An 18,749-nucleotide genomic window follows, 5' to 3' on the forward strand; every position below is an offset into this window, starting at 1 on the left:
AAATCACAGCTCTCCCCAGCAATCCTGCCAGGCAGATGGGGGGAAATAGGGATCCATTGAATAGCACCCACAGGCTCATGCTCCGGCTTCCCTTGTGACCACCTGCCACCTTCACTGTGGCCCAGAACCATCTTCAGTGACTCTCCACAGGTCACAGCAACCTGTTTACAGACAGCTAGAATTCCCAGGCACTTTTAGGACAGGGGACTCGGGATGGTTCCAAGCAGACAGCAAAGTCTTCTCTAAGAGAAGCCACTCCTCCCAATCTATTTTTGCCGATGTAAACACTTGCCAAGGAAACACGGCATGTGGGCATGCGCGGGCCCTGCAGGCCCTCGGGTTGCTGCAAAAGGCAACTGGAAAGTCACATGTCATAACAGTGGAAAGTACATATGCAACTATTCTTAGCCCTGGAATGTATACACTGTCTCCTTGGCCAGCAGTCCTTGCACAAAGCTCTAGAAAACTATGAAAGTGCCTTCAGCATAAACAAATCCAGAAATCTCCCAGGACAAATCATTTGCCAACTGAAAGAAAGGCCTGGAGTTTATGGTTTCCCTCAGAGCTAGAGGTAGAAACTCTCCAGGGGGACAAGCCAGACCAGGCACCAGTGGATGTCACCGCGGCAAAACAAGGTAAGTATCCCTCATGCTTATTTCTTCTGCAGGTAGACAGCCAGGTGTCATCCAATAAACCAGGGGATTGTTTGGTCTTTCCTTCTATTTATTCCATCTTTAAAACAAGACTCAATGAAGTTATATTTAAATATATGTATCAAAGGTCCATTTTCTTCCCTCATTTCTGTCCAGTGACCAGAGGGCCACACCTCCAGAGTGTCACCTTTGGGGAATGATTGACACCCAGAAAGAGATGTTTAGACAAGTTTACTCAATAACAGATATGCCATCGATCTGGAAAAAGGCTCAGGAACTTCTGCTGGCCAAATGCATGGACTGTTATCTTGCTTCAGACTAACATTTCAGCTTCTGATAATAGAGTAACTTCCAACAACTTTAGTTTGTTTGGTTGGTTGTTTCTCTCAGATTAGCTGAAGATACTATATGCCTATTACTTTCGAAAATAACCATAACCCAAAAGACCTCAGGTCTGAGATGTATGTGGCCTTCCTTTCCAATCTTCCCTACACAATATCCGTGGTGACATCCACAAACATCATGGGGAATGGAATAGGAGCACTGGTCTTACAGTCCCCGCAGCTGAACCCTCCAGCGCCTGAGCTGAGAAAGACTTGACTCTTGCTGACTCTGGGGGCTTCCTTCCCTCTTTGTAGGATGGACGAGGAGTCTCCAGATGGGGTGCTCTTCAAAGATCATGACTTCTCTTCTGACTTGTTGAGGCAGCTCAACAGCTTAAGGCAAAGCAGGATCCTGACTGATGTGAGCATCTGTGCCGGTGCCCGGGAGATCCCCTGCCACCGCAACGTGCTGGCCTCCAGCAGCCCCTACTTCAGGGCTATGTTCTGCAGCAGCTTCCGGGAGAAGAGTGAAGCCAAAGTGCAGCTGAAAGGCATTGACCCCCTAACCCTGGACCAGATCGTCTCCTACGTGTACACGGGGGAGGCACGCATCGATGCTGACAATGTCCTCCCCGTAATGGAGGCCGCCTCCATGCTACAGTTCCCCAAGCTGTTTGAGGCCTGCTCCTCATACCTGCAGAGCCAGCTGGCCCCCAGCAACTGCCTGGGCATGATCAGACTCTCAGAAATCTTAAGCTGCGAGACCCTCAAGAAGAAAGCCAGGGAGGTGGCACTGACGTCCTTCCCAGAGGTGGCCGCATCAGCCGACCTGAAGGAGCTCTGTGCCTTGGAGTTGAGAGACTATCTGGGAGATGATGGGCTCTGTGGGGAGGAAGAAAAGGTGTTTGAGGCCCTCATGGTTTGGATCAAGCATGACCTCCAGGCCCGGAAGCGATACATGCAGGAACTGTTCAAGCAGGTCAGGCTGCAGTACATCCACCCAGCCTTCTTCCAACACTTCATCGCCAACGATGCCCTCCTGCAGTCCTCGCCTGCATGCCAGCTCATCTTGGAGACCGCCAAAAGACAGATGTTCTCTTTGTGTGGCACCAGCGCCCCAGACTGCAAACTCCTATTGCATGTCCCTCCAAGAAACTCTTACCAAGATTTCCTCATCCTCTTGGGCGGAAGGAAGGACAGCCAGCAGACCACCAGGGACGTCCTACTGTATAGCAAACAGACTGGCCAATGGCAGAGCCTTGCCAAACTCCCGACACGGCTGTACAAGGCCTCTGCTGTCACCTTGCACCGCAGCGTCTACGTGCTGGGGGGCATGGCTGTCAGCTCAGGGAGGAGTCTGGTCAGTCATAACGTCTACATCTTCTCCCTCAAACTCAACCAGTGGAGGCTGGGGGAGCCCATGCTGGTGGCCCGCTACTCCCACAGAAGCACTGCCCATAAGAACTTCATCTTCTCCATCGGGGGTATTGGAGAAGGGCAGGAGCTCATGGGCTCCATGGAAAGATATGACAGCATCTGCAATGTCTGGGAGAGTATGGCCAGCATGCCCGTGGGGGTGCTCCACCCCGCAGTCGCTGTGAAAGACCAAAGACTCTATCTCTTTGGAGGAGAGGACATCATGCAGAACCCTGTGCGCCTTATCCAGGTAAATGACTGGTTCTTCCCATCACATAACTGCATGAGTATGTGTGCATGGACACACCCACACCTGCATGCACACACATGCACATGCACACATATACACCAACACACACACATGTACATACATACATATATGCACACATATACACAAATACACATATGTATACATGCACGCACATATATATGCATGAATGTATATTCATGCACACATACATACACGTATGCACATATGTATGCACATACCAACATGCATACATGTGCACATGTGTACACATATGCACACATGTATGCGCATACCAACATGCATACATGTGCACATGCATACACACATACAATTCATGCACACATACACACATATATCTGCACATACATGCACACATTTATACATACACGTGAACACAAATACATACATGCACACACATGTGCACCCATGTACACTCATACAAACACTTGTCATTTGCAAGGAAAGAAGAGAGGAAGGGAGGGAGGCAAGAAGGATTTTCAGCAAGAGTTTAAGGATACCAAATACCATCTCTATGCACAGAGTTTATCTTCATTTGAGGAGAAAAATACATATCTAAAAATTCAAGCTATTATAGAGAATATTGAATGCCAGATAGTGAAGTCCTACAGGAATTTGGCAGACGCTTCTAACTCAAGTCAGTAAGGCCTTAAAAGAAGATTCCCAAGCCTTGGTCCACACCTCTGTGACCAAATCCCCTGGAACCTGACCTCACATCACTGAATCAAAATATCTTTGTGTGAGATCCTAAAATATATGGTTTACAAAAGTACCCATGAGATTCTAAGGGGCAGCCAGGTTGGGAAACCCCTACTTTTAATGATTGGCAGACATTGATTTCACTAACAAGCTCTCTGAGAAATTGATCAACAAAGGTCACATTTCAGAGTATTAAGTGTTTTCCAACTTTATGCAAGTTCCTGGTAATCTCCGCAGTTCATCTAATGATATGGGGAACATGAATATTGAGCCTGCCTTCACAGATAATCAAGAAGCACCCACGAGATGTACTTTGCTCATTTATAAGAGTTATCTTGAACACCAACATGTGAAGGGCCTGGAGACCCAGCAATTTACGCATAGCCCTCAGTTGCAATTCAGATGCTGAAGAAAGGGGTGCTCTAAGAGCACAGGCAGGATGCCCTAAACCAGTCTAGAGCAAGCTTGCCCAACATGCATGCAGCCAAGACAGCTTTGAATGTGGCCTAACACAAATTCATAAACTTTAAAACATGAAGAGATTGTTTTAGCCCATCAGCTATCATTAGTGTTAGTGTGTGCTTTATGTGTGACCCAAGACAGCTCTTCTTCCAAAGTGGCCCAGGGAAGCCAAAAGATTGGACACTGCCGGTCTAGAGAGAATCTGAGAGAGTGCCAGGGTTAAGGGAATGTTGGAGCAAACCCTGTGAAGTTGGCTGAAGCTGACTGAGCAGAGGGGCAGGAGAAGAGAGAGGAAGGTGAAGATGGAGAATAAAAGAGGAGCGAGAGGGGTGGGATGGGTGCTAAGAAATCACGTAAGGAAAGATTCGACTTAGAGAGAGATGCAGGAAGCTCCTGCACCACCTGAAGCCGGAGTCAGGGTTCTCTCTTGAGGGAGGGGGAGTGGTCCTGGGTAAGGGAGCAGCTCATATGAAGGCCCTGAAGCACAAACAGGTGCAGCTCATGGCCTTGGGCAGCGGAAAGCAGGACAATGAAGTTGCAAGACATAGCAAAGAGGAGACGGGCAGTGTGCTGAGGGGTCGCTAGGGGCGGGTGTTAGTCCTCCTGCGATTTCCATCAGCCCCCTTCTCAGGTTACCAGGAGCAACCTCCTCCACCCACATCACAGCCCCTGAGCCCCTCCTAGAAAAATCCTGGAACCTTCTTGAGGGATGGATATTTGTGCAGATGAGGCTGGCCTGGCTGGGCTTTCTAGGCCTTGTCAAAGAATTGGGATTAGCCTGAGAGGAACAGAACTTCATTGAAGGCTTTCAAGAAAGGTGGACGAGGTAACACAATTCATATTTTTAGAAGTTCCGTCTGGATGCCTTGTAGAGAAGGGATTGGAGGGGGCCTTTGTGGACAAAGAGGGAGAACTGGGAGACTCTTCTAGACTTCCAGGCATGGGTGGTAATGGCTTGGACTCGGTCAGTTCCAGTGAAGATTTTTTTCTTGCCTTCACTTCTCCAGCCTGTATTTTCAGCTCCTCCCTGACCATCTAGGCAGATTCTGAGTCTTTCTAGAATCACTGTTCCAAATCCCACTCCTCTACTTGAATTGGGAGAGATATTCTGCTCCCCTCCAGGCTCTGACCATACAGATAACAAACTGCTTCCATGTCAAGCGGAAGCCCCTCCTTCTTTTCTATTGTTCAAAATAGAGTCAACAAATACGCTCATTATTTCACATTGCAAAACTGCCATCGACCTTCTGAAAATAAAATGCAAAGTTTAAGCTTCAAGCTAGCATATCAAGAAATGCATGGTATCATCAAACAAGATATTGCAAAGCCAAGAAAATATTAAACCTCTGAGGGATCCTTTTGGACTTCAGGATTAAGAAGAGGGAGAAAGGGGAAAGTATTCATTTGGATACTTTTCTTATCTACTTCGCACTAGCTTTGAAATAGACATTCTACTCGTTCGAATATAGTTTAAAATGAATGCCTGGAGTCGCTTGATGGAGCAGGTTGGATTTTCAGGCACAGGTTGAGAGTTTTCTTCATAGGCTCGTTCATCTGTGTGTATGCGTTCTTCTCAGAACTACGCTGCCCGAGGTTACGATGCAAATCGCGCTGTACGTGTACCTTTCTACCTGGCCTTCTCTCTACCTGTTTCTGGATGGCATTAAGCAAATCCTTTACTATAACAAAGTATCGCTTCCTTCAGTGGTCAAAGTTCATTCTGTGTTATCCTTGCCCCAGTCTCTTTGAGGTATTATGAGCATGGTGAGCAAATGTTTAATCTATTTTTAAAGCCATACCCAAAGCTGAAGGAGAACAGAAGGGCCAGGAGGCAATTATTCATTCAAGTAAAATGCAACCAGTGTTTGCTTTTCTTCCAAGGATCCCACTTTCCAGAGAGTTTGTCACTTACGTATTTTCCAATGAAACAGCCATTGTGACCGTCCCTTCCTCTAGCACTTGGCCTCCTCCAGGCTTCACTGACTTGTTGAAGGACAGACAGAGACCTCAAGAGGTCTCCAGTCTCAAAAGCCTCCCTCAGGGAAGGCCACAGTTTCATGGCTCCAGGCAGAGCCATGAGTGTGGTGGTGAAGAGCATGGACTCCGGGCTTGGTCAGACCAGCTCTCCCACTCACTGTAGTTGTATGACCCTGGGCATGTCATTTGACCTCTCAGAGCCTCAGTGGTCTAATGTGAAAGATGGAAGAAATAATAATACCTACCTCATAGGATGGTTATGAAGCTCAAATTTAGTAAACTGATTATTTAGACATCTTTAATAATGCTGGTAATCTTACTTTATTTTATTTTATTTTTTGAGAAGGAGTTTCACTTTGTCACCCAGGCTGGAGTGCAGTGGTGTGATCTCAACTCACTGCAACCTCCACCTCCAGGACTCTAGTGATCCTCCCACCTCAGTTTCCTGAGTAGCTGGAACTACGGGCGTGCACCACCACACGCAGCTAAATTTGTTTGTATTTTTAGTGGAGATGGGGTTTCACCATGTTGGCCAGACTGGTCTCAAACTCCTGACCTCCATGATCCACCTACCTTGGCCTCCCAAAATGTTGAGATTACAGGCGTGAGCCACCCCACCCGGCCTGGTAATTTTATTTTATAGGAAAAGATTTTCTAGCAAAGAATACTATGCCATTTTCCTCTGTAGATAAATGTTCTTGTTCCTTCTTTGCTTATGTGAAATTCATCCTATATCTCTTGGCTAAATTTTTTCCATAATGAACTAATTTACATTTGATATTTAGATTTAAAACTGAGGACACTCACAGGAGAACATGTTCCGGAGTGTTGATTTGACACACTGTTTCAAAGCACGGCAAAAGAGCCTGCTCCCTTCTCTTCGGTCTTTCTCCCCTTTCTCATGCTGCATTTTTCTAGGACTGTAATGACTTTCAGGCATGAACTGTTCAAAAGACTTCCTCACTTAGCCTCAGATTTATTCTTGGCTCTATGACCTTCTTGGATAAACCAGAATATTTAGAAATTTAAACATGAGCTAGAAATAAAAAATGATTGGAAAACCATTGGTTTTCTGAATACCCAAGTTTCTTCATTTCTCATTAAAAGAAAAACATGTTCCATGCAAGGTAAGTAAAACACGTATTACAATGCAAAACTATTGGTCTATGCTATAGAAATACAGCCACTGAGTTCCTGGGGTCACAATAATATCAATTTTTAATAATACGCTTCTTCCTGTTTTTCAATACTGTTTTGTTTATTGAGCAGTAGCTACATTTTTAAAACTGGAGAAAAGTAGAAAGAAAAATCTCACTCCTAGTTCACCCTCTTAATTACTACTCCTGTCTTTTTTTTAAGAATATTTCACTTTAAAATGCAGTGCCATGATTCTATTTCTCCCTCAGGTTTATCACATTTCCAGAAATTCGTGGTTCAAAATGGAGACAAGAATGATCAAGAATGTGTGTGCCCCTGCAGTGGTGCTCGGGGAGCGGATTGTCATTGTGGGAGGTGAGTCTGAACAGAGGATCACCGGGCGTGACACAAACTTGGCACGTTCTATGGAAAAAAGGTCACTCATAGACAGATGTTATTCTACAAGATCGTCTTTTTAAAAGCACATCCAACCAACCAGAGGAGCGTGGAGAATCTGACAAAACTCTTTCCTCACCCAGAAGTTTCTCCCTGTCTTTTTCTGTAAACAAGGGATGAAATAACAGCTATCTCCCAGAGCTGTTGTGATAATTAATGTGCTCGTGTATCTAAAGCACTTAACACTCTCCCAGATACACAGTCAATAAAAAATGTTTGCTTCTGCTAATAATATTAGCTACTAATAGTTTGTTTCTCTGTAATCAAAGTATAGTGTCATGGTTAAGAGGACTGGTATTGGGGTCAGATAGACCTTGATTCAAATCCTGGCTCTGTCACTAACTGGCTATATACTTTTTACCAAGTTAAACATCTTTCTGTGCCTCAGCTTGCCCATCCATAAAATAAGGATCCTAAAAGTAACTACCAAGATAGGGCTGTTGTGAGGAACCCACTTCTGAGTTTCCAAAGGATTGTCATAGTTCTTGAGTGGGCATTTGAGAGAGGAAGAGGCCAAGGAGGCTGAGAAAGTTACAGGAATCAGGAGGCTGCTCTCAATCTAAGAATGGCTTATATGCTGCCTTAACTTGGGGTGAAGGTCAGAGTCAGACAGATCTGCGTGCAGCCCCCACTCCGCCACAAAGCAGGCCTTGGCAGGTTAGCTCAACATCCCACGCTCTAGTTCAGGGTCCCAGCCTTAGTCTTGAGCAGTGGCAGGAGTCAGACAGGACTGCTGACCTCCAGTACCAGATGAGCAACGCTGAGCTTGCCCATGTGTCATTTGGTTTTCAGGTTACACAAGGAGGATTCTTGCTTATGACCCTCAATCCAACAAATTTGTCAAATGTGCGGACATGAAAGACCGGAGGATGCACCACGGGGCCACCGTGATGGGAAACAAACTCTACGTGACGGGCGGGCGGCGGCTGACCACAGACTGCAACATTGAGGACTCCGCCTCCTTCGATTGCTACGACCCCGAGACGGACACCTGGACATCCCAGGGACAGTTGCCACACAAGCTCTTTGACCACGCCTGCCTCACTCTCCAGTGCATACCCCGCACATCCGCCCTCCCATGAGGTCGACAAGAAACCTTCTGTCCCAGTCAAAATGCCTTCTGTTGCAAGGGACACAAACCCAGTTCCAAAGGGCTTAACCCTTAAAGGCTGCAGGGAGAGCTCACAAGACTGAGGTACCAGAGTCTGGAGGCCTGGAACTAGGCATTACATTGCCAGAACTCTCTCTCTCCTTCTCTCCCTCTCTATCTCTCTCCCCCACCTCCATCTGTCTCTGTCTCTCCCCCTTTTTTCTTTCTCTCTCTCCCCATCTCTGTCTGTTTCTGTCTCTCTCTCTCTCTCTATCTCTCTCTCTTTTTTTTTTTTTTTTTTTTGAGATGGAGTTTCGCTCTGTAGCCCAGGCTGGAGTGCAGTGGCACGATCTCGGCTCACTGTAGTCCCCACCTCTCAGGTTCAAGCGATTCTCATGCCTCAGCCTCCTGAGTAGCTGGGATTATAGGCATGTGCCACCAAGTCCAGCTAATTTTTGCATTTTAGTAAATACGGGGTTTCACTATGTTGGCCAGGTTGGTCACGAACTCCTGGTCTCAAGGATCTGCCAGCCTTAGCCTCCCAAATGCTGAGATTACAGTCGTCAGCCACCACACCTGGCCTGTCTCCTTTCTGTCTCAGTTTCTCTGTCTCTCTTCTCTCTCTCTGAGTCTGTCTGTCTCCCTCTCTCTGCTTCTCTCTCTTCTTTGTCTCTCTGCCTCTCTCTGCTCTGCCCTGCTCCTCACTCTCTCTCTCTGTCTCTCTCTCTCTCTCCCCCTCTCTCTTCCTCTCTCTCCTCCCTAGGTTTTCCTCTCTCTCTACCTCATCTCTATTAGGCCTCCTTCTCTAGCAAGCTTCTTCATTTACCCATACAGTGTGTGGACAATAACAAACGATAAACCCAGACTCATTTTCCAACTTTATATCTTCAGGAGAGAACTTTGCTGTTATCCATATATTAAACCTAAAAAACAATGCTTATGGGCCTTTTTTGAATTCCATGACTACCTCTTGAGCCAATCACTGTTGCCAGGACTGGCTAATCCTGGACCACATCCCCACAAACAGAGGTGGGGTTACCTGTTGTAACTGACAGCCCATCCAAACTGCATGTAATGAGTTAGAAGCATTTCCCCAAAGGGAGAAATCCAGATAAAACCACATCTGCCCAGGACACCACTGAAATCTGGAACAAGAGGGCTGAGAGACCCCAGAAGATTCCTGGAACTGCTTGGTCCAGGTGGCAGCGTGAGAAATTGGCCCTGACCTTGTTTTTCTGCATTCTATGGATGTAGTACATTGAAATTCCAGAGACGTATGCAACATTCAGTATCTAACGTTTGTAAAATTATCCTGCACTTGCCAGAATAAAGTTTGTTTCTGGTGCCAAATGATGTTTTTCTGCAGCCTCTGGGGAGCTATAAACCTGCATAATTAATCAGGATGTTCATTTTGGTCAGTGTTACGAGGACTGCTCTTCTGGGGAACGTCAACAAATTCCTTCAGTGCTTACAGCAGTCATTGCCCTCAGATGCCAGGCCTGACTATCTCTATAGCCCCTGTTATCTTGAGGTGCCTCCCACACTGGCTCAGTCCCAAACACAGGAATAAGCTAAAGTGGAGAACAGCAGTTCTCAGCGCTGCCTGCACAACACAGTCATGTGGGAAGATGTTTGAAAACGGGGCCAGCCCCATTTGAGAAAAATGAATAGGGATGCTTTTGGGAGGGGGGCAGGACACTGTAGTTTTGGAAAAGCTTCCCAGATGATTGAAATGTACAGTCAGGGTCGAGAATCACTGCCCTGCTCAGCTGTGGGCACAGAAGACCTGCATGGCTGGTTTCATTCCCCTCCTGTCCTGGTCAGCCGTCCCGAGCCCACCGATGTAGGCGAAGTCCTCTCCCCACCAACAGAAGCATCTGCCATCAGTCTTGCTGCCCTGAGCCTGGCACCAGAGTCCACTCCAAGCTGTAGCCTTCCTCCCCATCTGGCTCTCCAGGTTCATGTTCTAGAGTTTTCCTTCTTTCTAAGTTGTCTTTTTTGTGCTTTGGATTCTCCTGCTGGGGTCTGAAGCTCTGCTCTGCTCCCCAGATCTCTTGGCTGTGGTTCAGAGACCCTGCTTGGATCGCCAGCCCTGCTCCTCAGCCTGGACACTGTCCCCTTAGCTGCTGGCTGGCATCTTGTTCTTGAGCAACAGTCAGAGTGATCTTTTTAAAACACAGACCTGCTCATATTATGCCCCTGCTTAAAATGATTCCATGGCTTCCCAGAGACCTTTGCATAAAGCCCCCAATCATTTATGTAGCTTCTAGTGCATTCCCTAATCCAGCAACCACCTATCTCTCTGGCCTCATCTTTTGTCACCCTCACTCCTTGAAGCTGTCTCAGCTCCAGCCATCCTTCTTTCCGTTACACCCTCCTCTCTTGCCTCAGGGCCTTTGCACATGCAGTCATCACTATCTGAAACACACCTCTCTTACCTCGTCACCCTACATAATTTTGACTTACACCTTACACACCAGATTAAAAGTCACAGCATCAAGGTGTCTTCCATGCTTACCCCGCTCCAGTTTGGATCAGCTCTCCTATTAATACCCCTATCATTCCCCCTTTTGTTTTTTGTTTTCGTTTTTGTTTTGGAGACGGAGTTTCACTCTTGTTGCTTAGGCTGGAGTGCAATGATGCGATCTCGACTCACTGCAACCTCCGCCTCCTGGGTTCAAGCAATTCTCCTGCCTCAGCCTCCCAAGTAGCTGAGATTACAGACATGCACCACCACACTCGGCTAATTTTGTATTTTTAGTAGAGACGGGGTTTTATCATGTTGGTCAGGCTGGTCTCAAACTCTTGATCTCAGGTGATCCACCCACCTTGGCCTCCCAAAGTGCTTGGATTGCAGGCATGAGCCACCACGCCCGGCCCCCTATTCTTCTACTTTGAGACTCTCAACCTGTTCGTAATTATTTGATCACTGTCTTCCCCTCTAGACTTCTTATTCTGTTCTGTTCACCTCTGCATTCTCAGGGCTGGCCTCAGTGTCTGCCACATACGTTATAGATCTTCCATAAACACATGATAAATGAATTAGTAAATGAATGAAGAGGCTGGATCTACATTGTCTCTGAGATCTCCATCACAAATTCAGAGGTAAACGTGTTGAGGCACTAGTTCCTGTGCCCCAGATCCTCTGCTCGGAGTCATTCTGTCCTTTCCTCTTTCTTTCCACCTGACCCACCCTGAACTGAGCCTGGCAAGTCTGGGTGGGGTATGAAGTCACATGGCCCACCTGCATCAAGCCTGGTGGGCGAAGGGCTTTATCCAGGACACCCCATCTGCCTGGAATTAGAAGTGGGAGTCTTGTCTATAAATGCTTTCTGTGGCCTCCAAAAATCCTTCTGTTGGAGGCTTGCTTATCCCTTCACTGTCTTTTCCTTTCCTCTCGGTCCAATATTTCATAAGCTGTCAGAGTCTGTGGCTACTCACAGCTTGTCCAAGTCACCCTGGGGTACAAAAGAACTACATAAATTGCCTCCTGGGATTTATAAAGAAAGATGGCACTAGGGCCAGACACATCGCAGGCCAGCTTTGTGTGTCAAAGAAGACACCTTCATGACCGGCGAATCCACCCACCTGGGCATCCCAGAGGCCAAACCCATTATCTGAATTAGGTTACAAAATAATCTGCAGAATATGAGGGCTCCTCTCCAACCTGCCGAGGACAATCTCAGCCCAGAAAGAAAGAGAGACGGTTTTGGCACAAGGCTTCATTGGCCTCACTGGCTGGGTAGAGAGTCACAGTCCATGGCTGAGGTCAAAATATATTTAGCCAGCCGCCGTTAAACTGAAACGCTCTAAGTGAAAAATGTCAAACAGCCTGGCTAATCATCTCAACAGGCAATGAGGGAAGAGAGAAATTGAAGGAGATTTCTTTCTTTCAGCAAGAAAACAGAAAGATCAAACACCCCATGCCAATGCAAAGCAGAGAGCAGAGGAGGAGCCAGCAGAGAAAATAGCAATGGCAGGAAGGAACTGAAGCAGGGAGAGGGCAGTGGGGAGCAGGACCTGGGAAGACTGTGGCATTCAGTATTGCACAATTCACCCGACTCCTAGCCGGCATCTTAAAAGAAGGCCTGACTGTCCTGAGGTCTCCATCAGATCACCCACCGGCCAGGGCATGACCAGCTAGTTACTGCATCAGGCCATCCCCAGGCAGAGGGACATGGCCCCAGCAGCACAGAGTCACTGGAATCCTGGCTCCTCCCTTTGAGACACTTCCTGATACTCTGCCCTTTGAGACCCTCCTGATACTCTGCCCGTAAGCAGTGGTGGCTCTGAGGGCGAACCCTTCCGCCCTGGAACCTCCAATCCCCCTCCAGGTGGCCCCTTCCTATGATCCTGCCTCAACCTCTTCAGCATCCACTCTTTCTGCTAACAACACAAAGGATCAAGTATCTACTTCTTAAAACCAAAGTCCCAGCATAGGCTGAATTTACCACTGCCACCTATAACAAAAGCCTGTCATGTCCCAGAGGACAAGGACTGTGACTGGTCTGACTCAAACACATCATCCTGCCCGGGATGTCTGGGTCCTCCCCTAACCCCAACAAGCCATGCACATCATGCCTCTGTGCCTTTGCACATGTTAGTCCCTCTGCTATGACGCCTTTCCCTACCCTTCCTAGTCAACTCCTACTTGACCCACACCTCCTCTGAGGAGCCTTCTCCAACCTTTCTACCCAGGATCCCTCCCTTGATTCTAGCCTCTGTCACATTGACGCACAATAGGGACTTACTGAATCAGTCTGGAGTGGGAGCTCTTAAAGGGGGCAAGGACAGAGGCTTGGTGCCCTTTGAACTCCCAGGCCAAGCTCAGTCGGTGTTTGGCAGACGATGTTCACATGCTTGTGGGATGAATGAATGGATGCATGAGTGAATGGGCCCCAAACATCATCAGGGTGTCCAGGCTGCTAAGGGGTGAAAACAAGGGCTAAATTATCAGACAAAGTGGGGGTTCGAATCAGAGAGAAACCTAGATGGTGTCTAACCTTTAAAAATGATTGCAAGGCCAGACGCAGTGGCTCACGCCTATAATCCTAGCACTTTGGGAGGCCAAGGTAGGTGGATCACTTGAGCCCAGGAGTTCAAGACCAGCCTGGGCAACGTGATGAAACCCTGACTCTACAAAAAGGATACAAAAATTAGCCAGGCATGGTGGTGGGACCTGTGGTCCCAGTTACTCTGGAGGCTGAGATGGGAGGATCAGCTGAGCCCAGGAGGTCAAGGGCACTGTGATTGCACCTCTGCACTCCAGCCTGGGCAACAGAGAGAGACCCTGTCTCAAAAAAAAAAAAAAAAATGATTGCAGTTCTATCTGAGAACAGTGAAAAACACAGTCTAGAGTAGTAAAATATGACAGGAAGAAAATAATATGGATTTTTTCCCAGAGAACCTTATTCAAGACCAGCTGAAAGCATAGAGCAGATGGCCTTCGGATGATCGGGACCCCCAGAACTCCAACAAGGTGCTGTCTTCTTAGATCATTTTCCAGAGAATTCCTCCTCCAGTCCCCTGGACTTGGGAGACGTTAAAACCTTTTTCTGCTGAGGTACCCCAACTTCCTTTCCCAACAATCACTCATTGGCAGAAGCAGCATGTTGTACTGCAGAGAACACAAACTTGGGAGCAAAAGAGACCTGGGCTCCATTTGAGTTTGGCAGTTCTACCATTTACTGGCAGTATTACTTTTGACAGCTTCCACCTCTCTGCACCTCAGCTTCCACCTCTCTGCACCTCAGCTTCCACCTCTCTGCACCTCAGCTTCCACATCTGTAAAGTGAAGGAATTTTTACCTCCCTGATGAACTGTTTCAAGGACAGAGAGAAAGATCATAGACATTAACGGACACAGTACAGTATCTACCATAGAGTAGGCAATGGACACCGCTCAGTTCTCTTCTCCTTCTTTCTATTCTGGCCCTTCTTTTTGTCCTGATTGCTGCCTAGTCTGCACATCCCCAGTGCAAAACATTCCTAAATACCCACTTTTACCAAGGATCAGCCGTTGGAGCAGACAACCCCAGAACAGCCCCTCCACGGCAGCGGCCATGGCTTTTCACACTGGAGGATCCACTTCGTGCAGCTTGATCCACCTTACAGCCCCTTTCAGAAGGTTTTGATTTTGCAGTTACCCTGACTCTAAGGGTGGCCCTTTTATCTCCACCAGCTAACTGGTCCACCCTTGTTAGTACTACTCCTCTGCTTATTCATTCATTCACACACTCGGTTATTTGTGTATTCAACAAATATTGGCCATAGACTCCTATGTGTCAGACATCACATTAAATGTGGGAGTGGTGGAGTAGGGTGAGGCTCCTACTACCCAGGAGCTCACAGAGCAGTGCAGGTCTCCCAGCCTGATGTGCTAGAACAAAGAAAGGGGCAGGAAAGCAACGGCAAGACTCCAGTGGCTCATCTCAGATGCTTCCATACCGTATTTGTTTCCTGGGGCTGCTGTTGCAAAGTTCCACAAACTGGGTGGCTTGAAAGAACAGCAACTGATTCTTTTACAGTTCTGGAGGCTGGAAGTTCAAAATCAAAGTGTCAGCAGGGCCGAGCTCCCTCTGAAGGCTCTAGGAAGAAATCCTTCCTCGCCTCTTCCTGGCTTCTGCTGGTTCTAGCAATCTTTCACGTTCCTTGGCTTACCGCTGCTTCACTCCCATCTGCCTGAGTCCTCCCACGGCCTTCTCTTTCTGTGCCATTTTCTTTATGAGGACATTTTCACTGGATTTAGGGCCCCCCTTCCCAGCATGGTCTCATCTTGATTCTTACCTTAATTATATCTGCAAAGACTTGATTTCCAAGTAAGGTCACATTCTAAGGTTCTGAGTGGACATGAATTTGGCGGCAGACACCAGTTGACCCACTGCAGATGCTATCTGCCCCCAAGAAGCCATTCTTGGGAAGCCCTCAGCCCAGTCTGCCCCAGGCTGGGCCACCATGACACTGACTCACCTCCCATGTCCCACATTTCATCAAGGGCATCTCATGGGTGGGGACTGTGTCTTTCATCCCTCTATCCCTCACTTCTTGCATGGGACCTGCCACTGAGAAGATGCTAAGCAAATATGTATTGAACCAAACTAAACCATTTCATAGGGACTAGCAATTTTTTAATGGATTCCAAGGACTACAGGCCAATACATACAAAACATAGCTTCCAAGTACCTTCCCAAAAGTCGAAGGTGAGCAACATTCACCAAATACCACTGGAGAAGGAATTAGGGTCCATGAAGAGAAGCCCAGGGCCAGGCATAAGAAATTATATAAGAAGACTAATCTGTTGGCACAATGTCACCCACAAGGTCCTGTTCTCAATCTTGCCAACATAAGCCTTTGGGGTGACGTCATGGGAGGCTGTATGTTAAAGCAGAAGCCGATGTGGAGGGTGCTGGGATGTGGGTGGGGTCTGGTTCTGAAATGTCAGCTCTCACGCAGTCTTATAGGAATTCTAGGCTCCCGTTCAAATACCACGTCATTCTCTTCATGTGGGGAATTTGGGTTTTGTTTTTCCTAAAGATATCCATGAGTCTCTTTTCCTCTTCATTTCACTTCTTTGATTTAATTAGAATGCCAGGGCCTGCGATCCAGAATTCCCCAGTAACCCTCCCATAACAAGTCAGTGGTCCAGAAAATGGTGCTTTGAGGACACAGACGGGGATTCAAGAATCTGAGGTGTTTGTAAGTGAGGAAGACGCAGGCACAGAGGTCTGTCCTATTCAAAATCAGCAGCTGTCTGTGCCGTTTCCCCAAAAGACCTGTCAGCCCTGTCCACAGTCACAGGCAAGAGGGCCACCTCAGGGCAACAGCAAAATCAAAACCTTCTGAAAGAGCCTTTAAGAGAAGCAATGTGGCGACATCTATGCTGAAGATAAGACCAAGGAGAAAAGCAGTGGAATTCGTTAGCAGGGCCTCTGAGACACTCATCTTTCATGGAGTGTTGGAGAAGAAAACAATTAATTCCCACTTTGCCTATGGATTTATTTGGCTTACTTATCTGAAAAGCAAAACTAAAAGTGCTAATGGGGCTGAGGGAGCCGAGATCATTCTCCACCTGGGACTGAGATCACTGGCATTTAGGCACATGAGCGTAACAACTAGCCCTCAAAAGATTTTTGTTGAACAAATGAATCTGTGAGTGACAATGGCTGACGTTTACTGCCTACTTACTCTGCATCAGACAGAATGCTAAGGGCTTCCCTACATGACCACATTCAATCATTGCAAGACCCTTCCAGCACCTCCTCAGCACCCTTTCTGACCACCCTATCAAAAGTAGCCCCCACCCCACCTACCACATTATTCTCTCTCATCCCTTGTTTCTTCCCTTCACCCATTTTATCATAACTATTTATTGTTTATTTACTTTCTGAGTTTACTTAGTTGATGTCCCAAACCAAATGGAAGATCTACACAGAGAGAGAACATGTCTACTTTGTTCATCACTCACGTCTGTTTCCCTGGTACCTGACACAAAGCAGGCAATCAATAATACATGCTGAATGCATGAATGAATGATGGCAGTCCAGACATTTAGGATGTAGCACAAATGAGAGAGAAGATGTGTGTGTAGGATGGCATGGGGGATGCATATGGGAAAGGGGTGGAATGGTCATGGGGACAGTCTTTGCCCCGGTAAGTGCTGTAGGCAGCTGGGGGAAGGATAGAGAAGACTAGAGAGTATGGATCCCAGCCATTCCCATCCCTGGGAGAGATGAGCTTTTCTATGGGGATGACAAGCTTTGGCCACTTACGGTAACAATGGGCAGCAAAGGCAGGAGAGGGGACCTGAAACAAGGAGGCAGGATTCACAGAGAATGGATCACAAAGTGGATCCAATTGACCGATCGAACATCACTGAAGCGGATTGGACATCACTGAAGGAGTGAAGCAAGGAAGCGAGAGGGCAGCTCCTAGCTTGGCTGACCCCAGGATGCCCGCACCATCTGCATGAGGAAGGGGAAGTTTGCCCCAGGGCCACCAACCAGGAGGTGAAAGAACCTAGAGAGCCACTGAAGAGTGAGTCATAGAAAAGTGTCTCCTGAGTTGCAGAAAAGTGTCCCTTCCTACAAGTGTTTCCCAAATCTCTCCCATCTTGCCTCCAATCTGCCTTCCCCCATTGGATCATAGGGACCCGTCTTCCAGAGCCCTTTTTAAAACTCACCAGCCACCACTGGAAACAATTCTGACAATGGTTTGTGTGGTGACCTTTGATGTCAGATTCGGAGCCAATGCGCCTGGGGTTCAACCCTGGCTCTGCTCTTCACTGCTGTGTGACCATGGGAAAATTAATCAACCACTCATTTCCTCATCTCTGAAGTGGGGACTATGATAATACTTCCCTTCTCATGGCATTTTCAAGGGGATTAACTGAATTAATATATGTGAGTGCGGTCAGGGTTAGCCATTATTACCATTACTGTTATCAAATACAGCGTACTGCAAAGAGCAATGGCCATGGAGCCCATCTCTGCCATCTGCTGACTGTGGCCTTGGGAAGGACCCTTCACCTCTCTGAGCTTCAATGTCCTTTTTAGTAAAATGGAGATGATGACGACATCACCCTGCACTGAGATGAATGATGCTCCCTCCAAAATGATCTCACCTTATTTGGAAAAAAAAAAAAAAAAAAAAAAAAGGTCTTTGCAAGTGTAACTAAGTAAAGGATCTCAAGGTGAGATCATCCTGGATTACTGGGTGGGCCCTAAATCCAATGACAAGTGTCTTTAGGAGTGTCTTTAGGAAAGCAGAGGGAGATCTGAGACATAGACGTATGTGAGCAGACCAAGGCAGAGGTTGAAGTTACGCAGCCCACAGGCCAAGGAATGCCTGAAGCCACTCAAAGCTGAAAGCAGCTCCCCTAGAGCCTCTGGAGGGAATGTGGCCCAACAATACCTCGATTTTGGACTTCTGGCTTCCAGAGCTTTGAGAGAATCAATTGTTATTTGTTTTTAACAATCAATTGCTTTAAGCTACCAAGTTTGAGATAATTTGTTGCAGTAGCCACAGAAAATTAATACGCTCCCTCACAGGGCAAGGATTGAAAGAAGCAGTTGGCAAAAAGTAGCCAGCACTCAGCAACTTGTAATGATGGCAATTATAGTTCACTTCCTTTCTCTGGCCCTTCACTTCTCCACCTGTAAAAGAAGATATGAGATGGGATGAAGATATCCAAGCTTTTGCTACCTTGTGCCAGCTCCTTCACCACTCAACTCCTTCACATGGTAGGCTGGGACGACGTAATTCTCCATCCCC

At 47.2% G+C, this 18,749-nt stretch overlaps 1 protein-coding gene across 1 annotated transcript; it reads left to right on the plus strand.

Annotated features, from left to right (window-relative positions):
- Positions 1 to 418: 418 nt before the first annotated feature.
- On the plus strand, positions 419 to 9,831 carry LOC105468487 (kelch like family member 38). The gene is made up of 4 exons (XM_011718688.3): positions 419 to 635; positions 1,292 to 2,642; positions 7,205 to 7,310; positions 8,184 to 9,831. The coding sequence occupies exons 1-4, from the start codon at positions 550 to 552 to the stop codon at positions 8,471 to 8,473; spliced, it is 1,833 nt and encodes a 610-aa protein (XP_011716990.2). The 5' UTR covers positions 419 to 549; the 3' UTR covers positions 8,474 to 9,831.
- The last annotated feature ends 8,918 nt before the right edge of the window (positions 9,832 to 18,749 follow it).

Source organism: Macaca nemestrina, chromosome 8 (assembly GCF_043159975.1).
Source record: "Macaca nemestrina isolate mMacNem1 chromosome 8, mMacNem.hap1, whole genome shotgun sequence".
In the NCBI taxonomy this organism is placed as follows: Eukaryota; Metazoa; Chordata; class Mammalia; order Primates; family Cercopithecidae; genus Macaca; species Macaca nemestrina.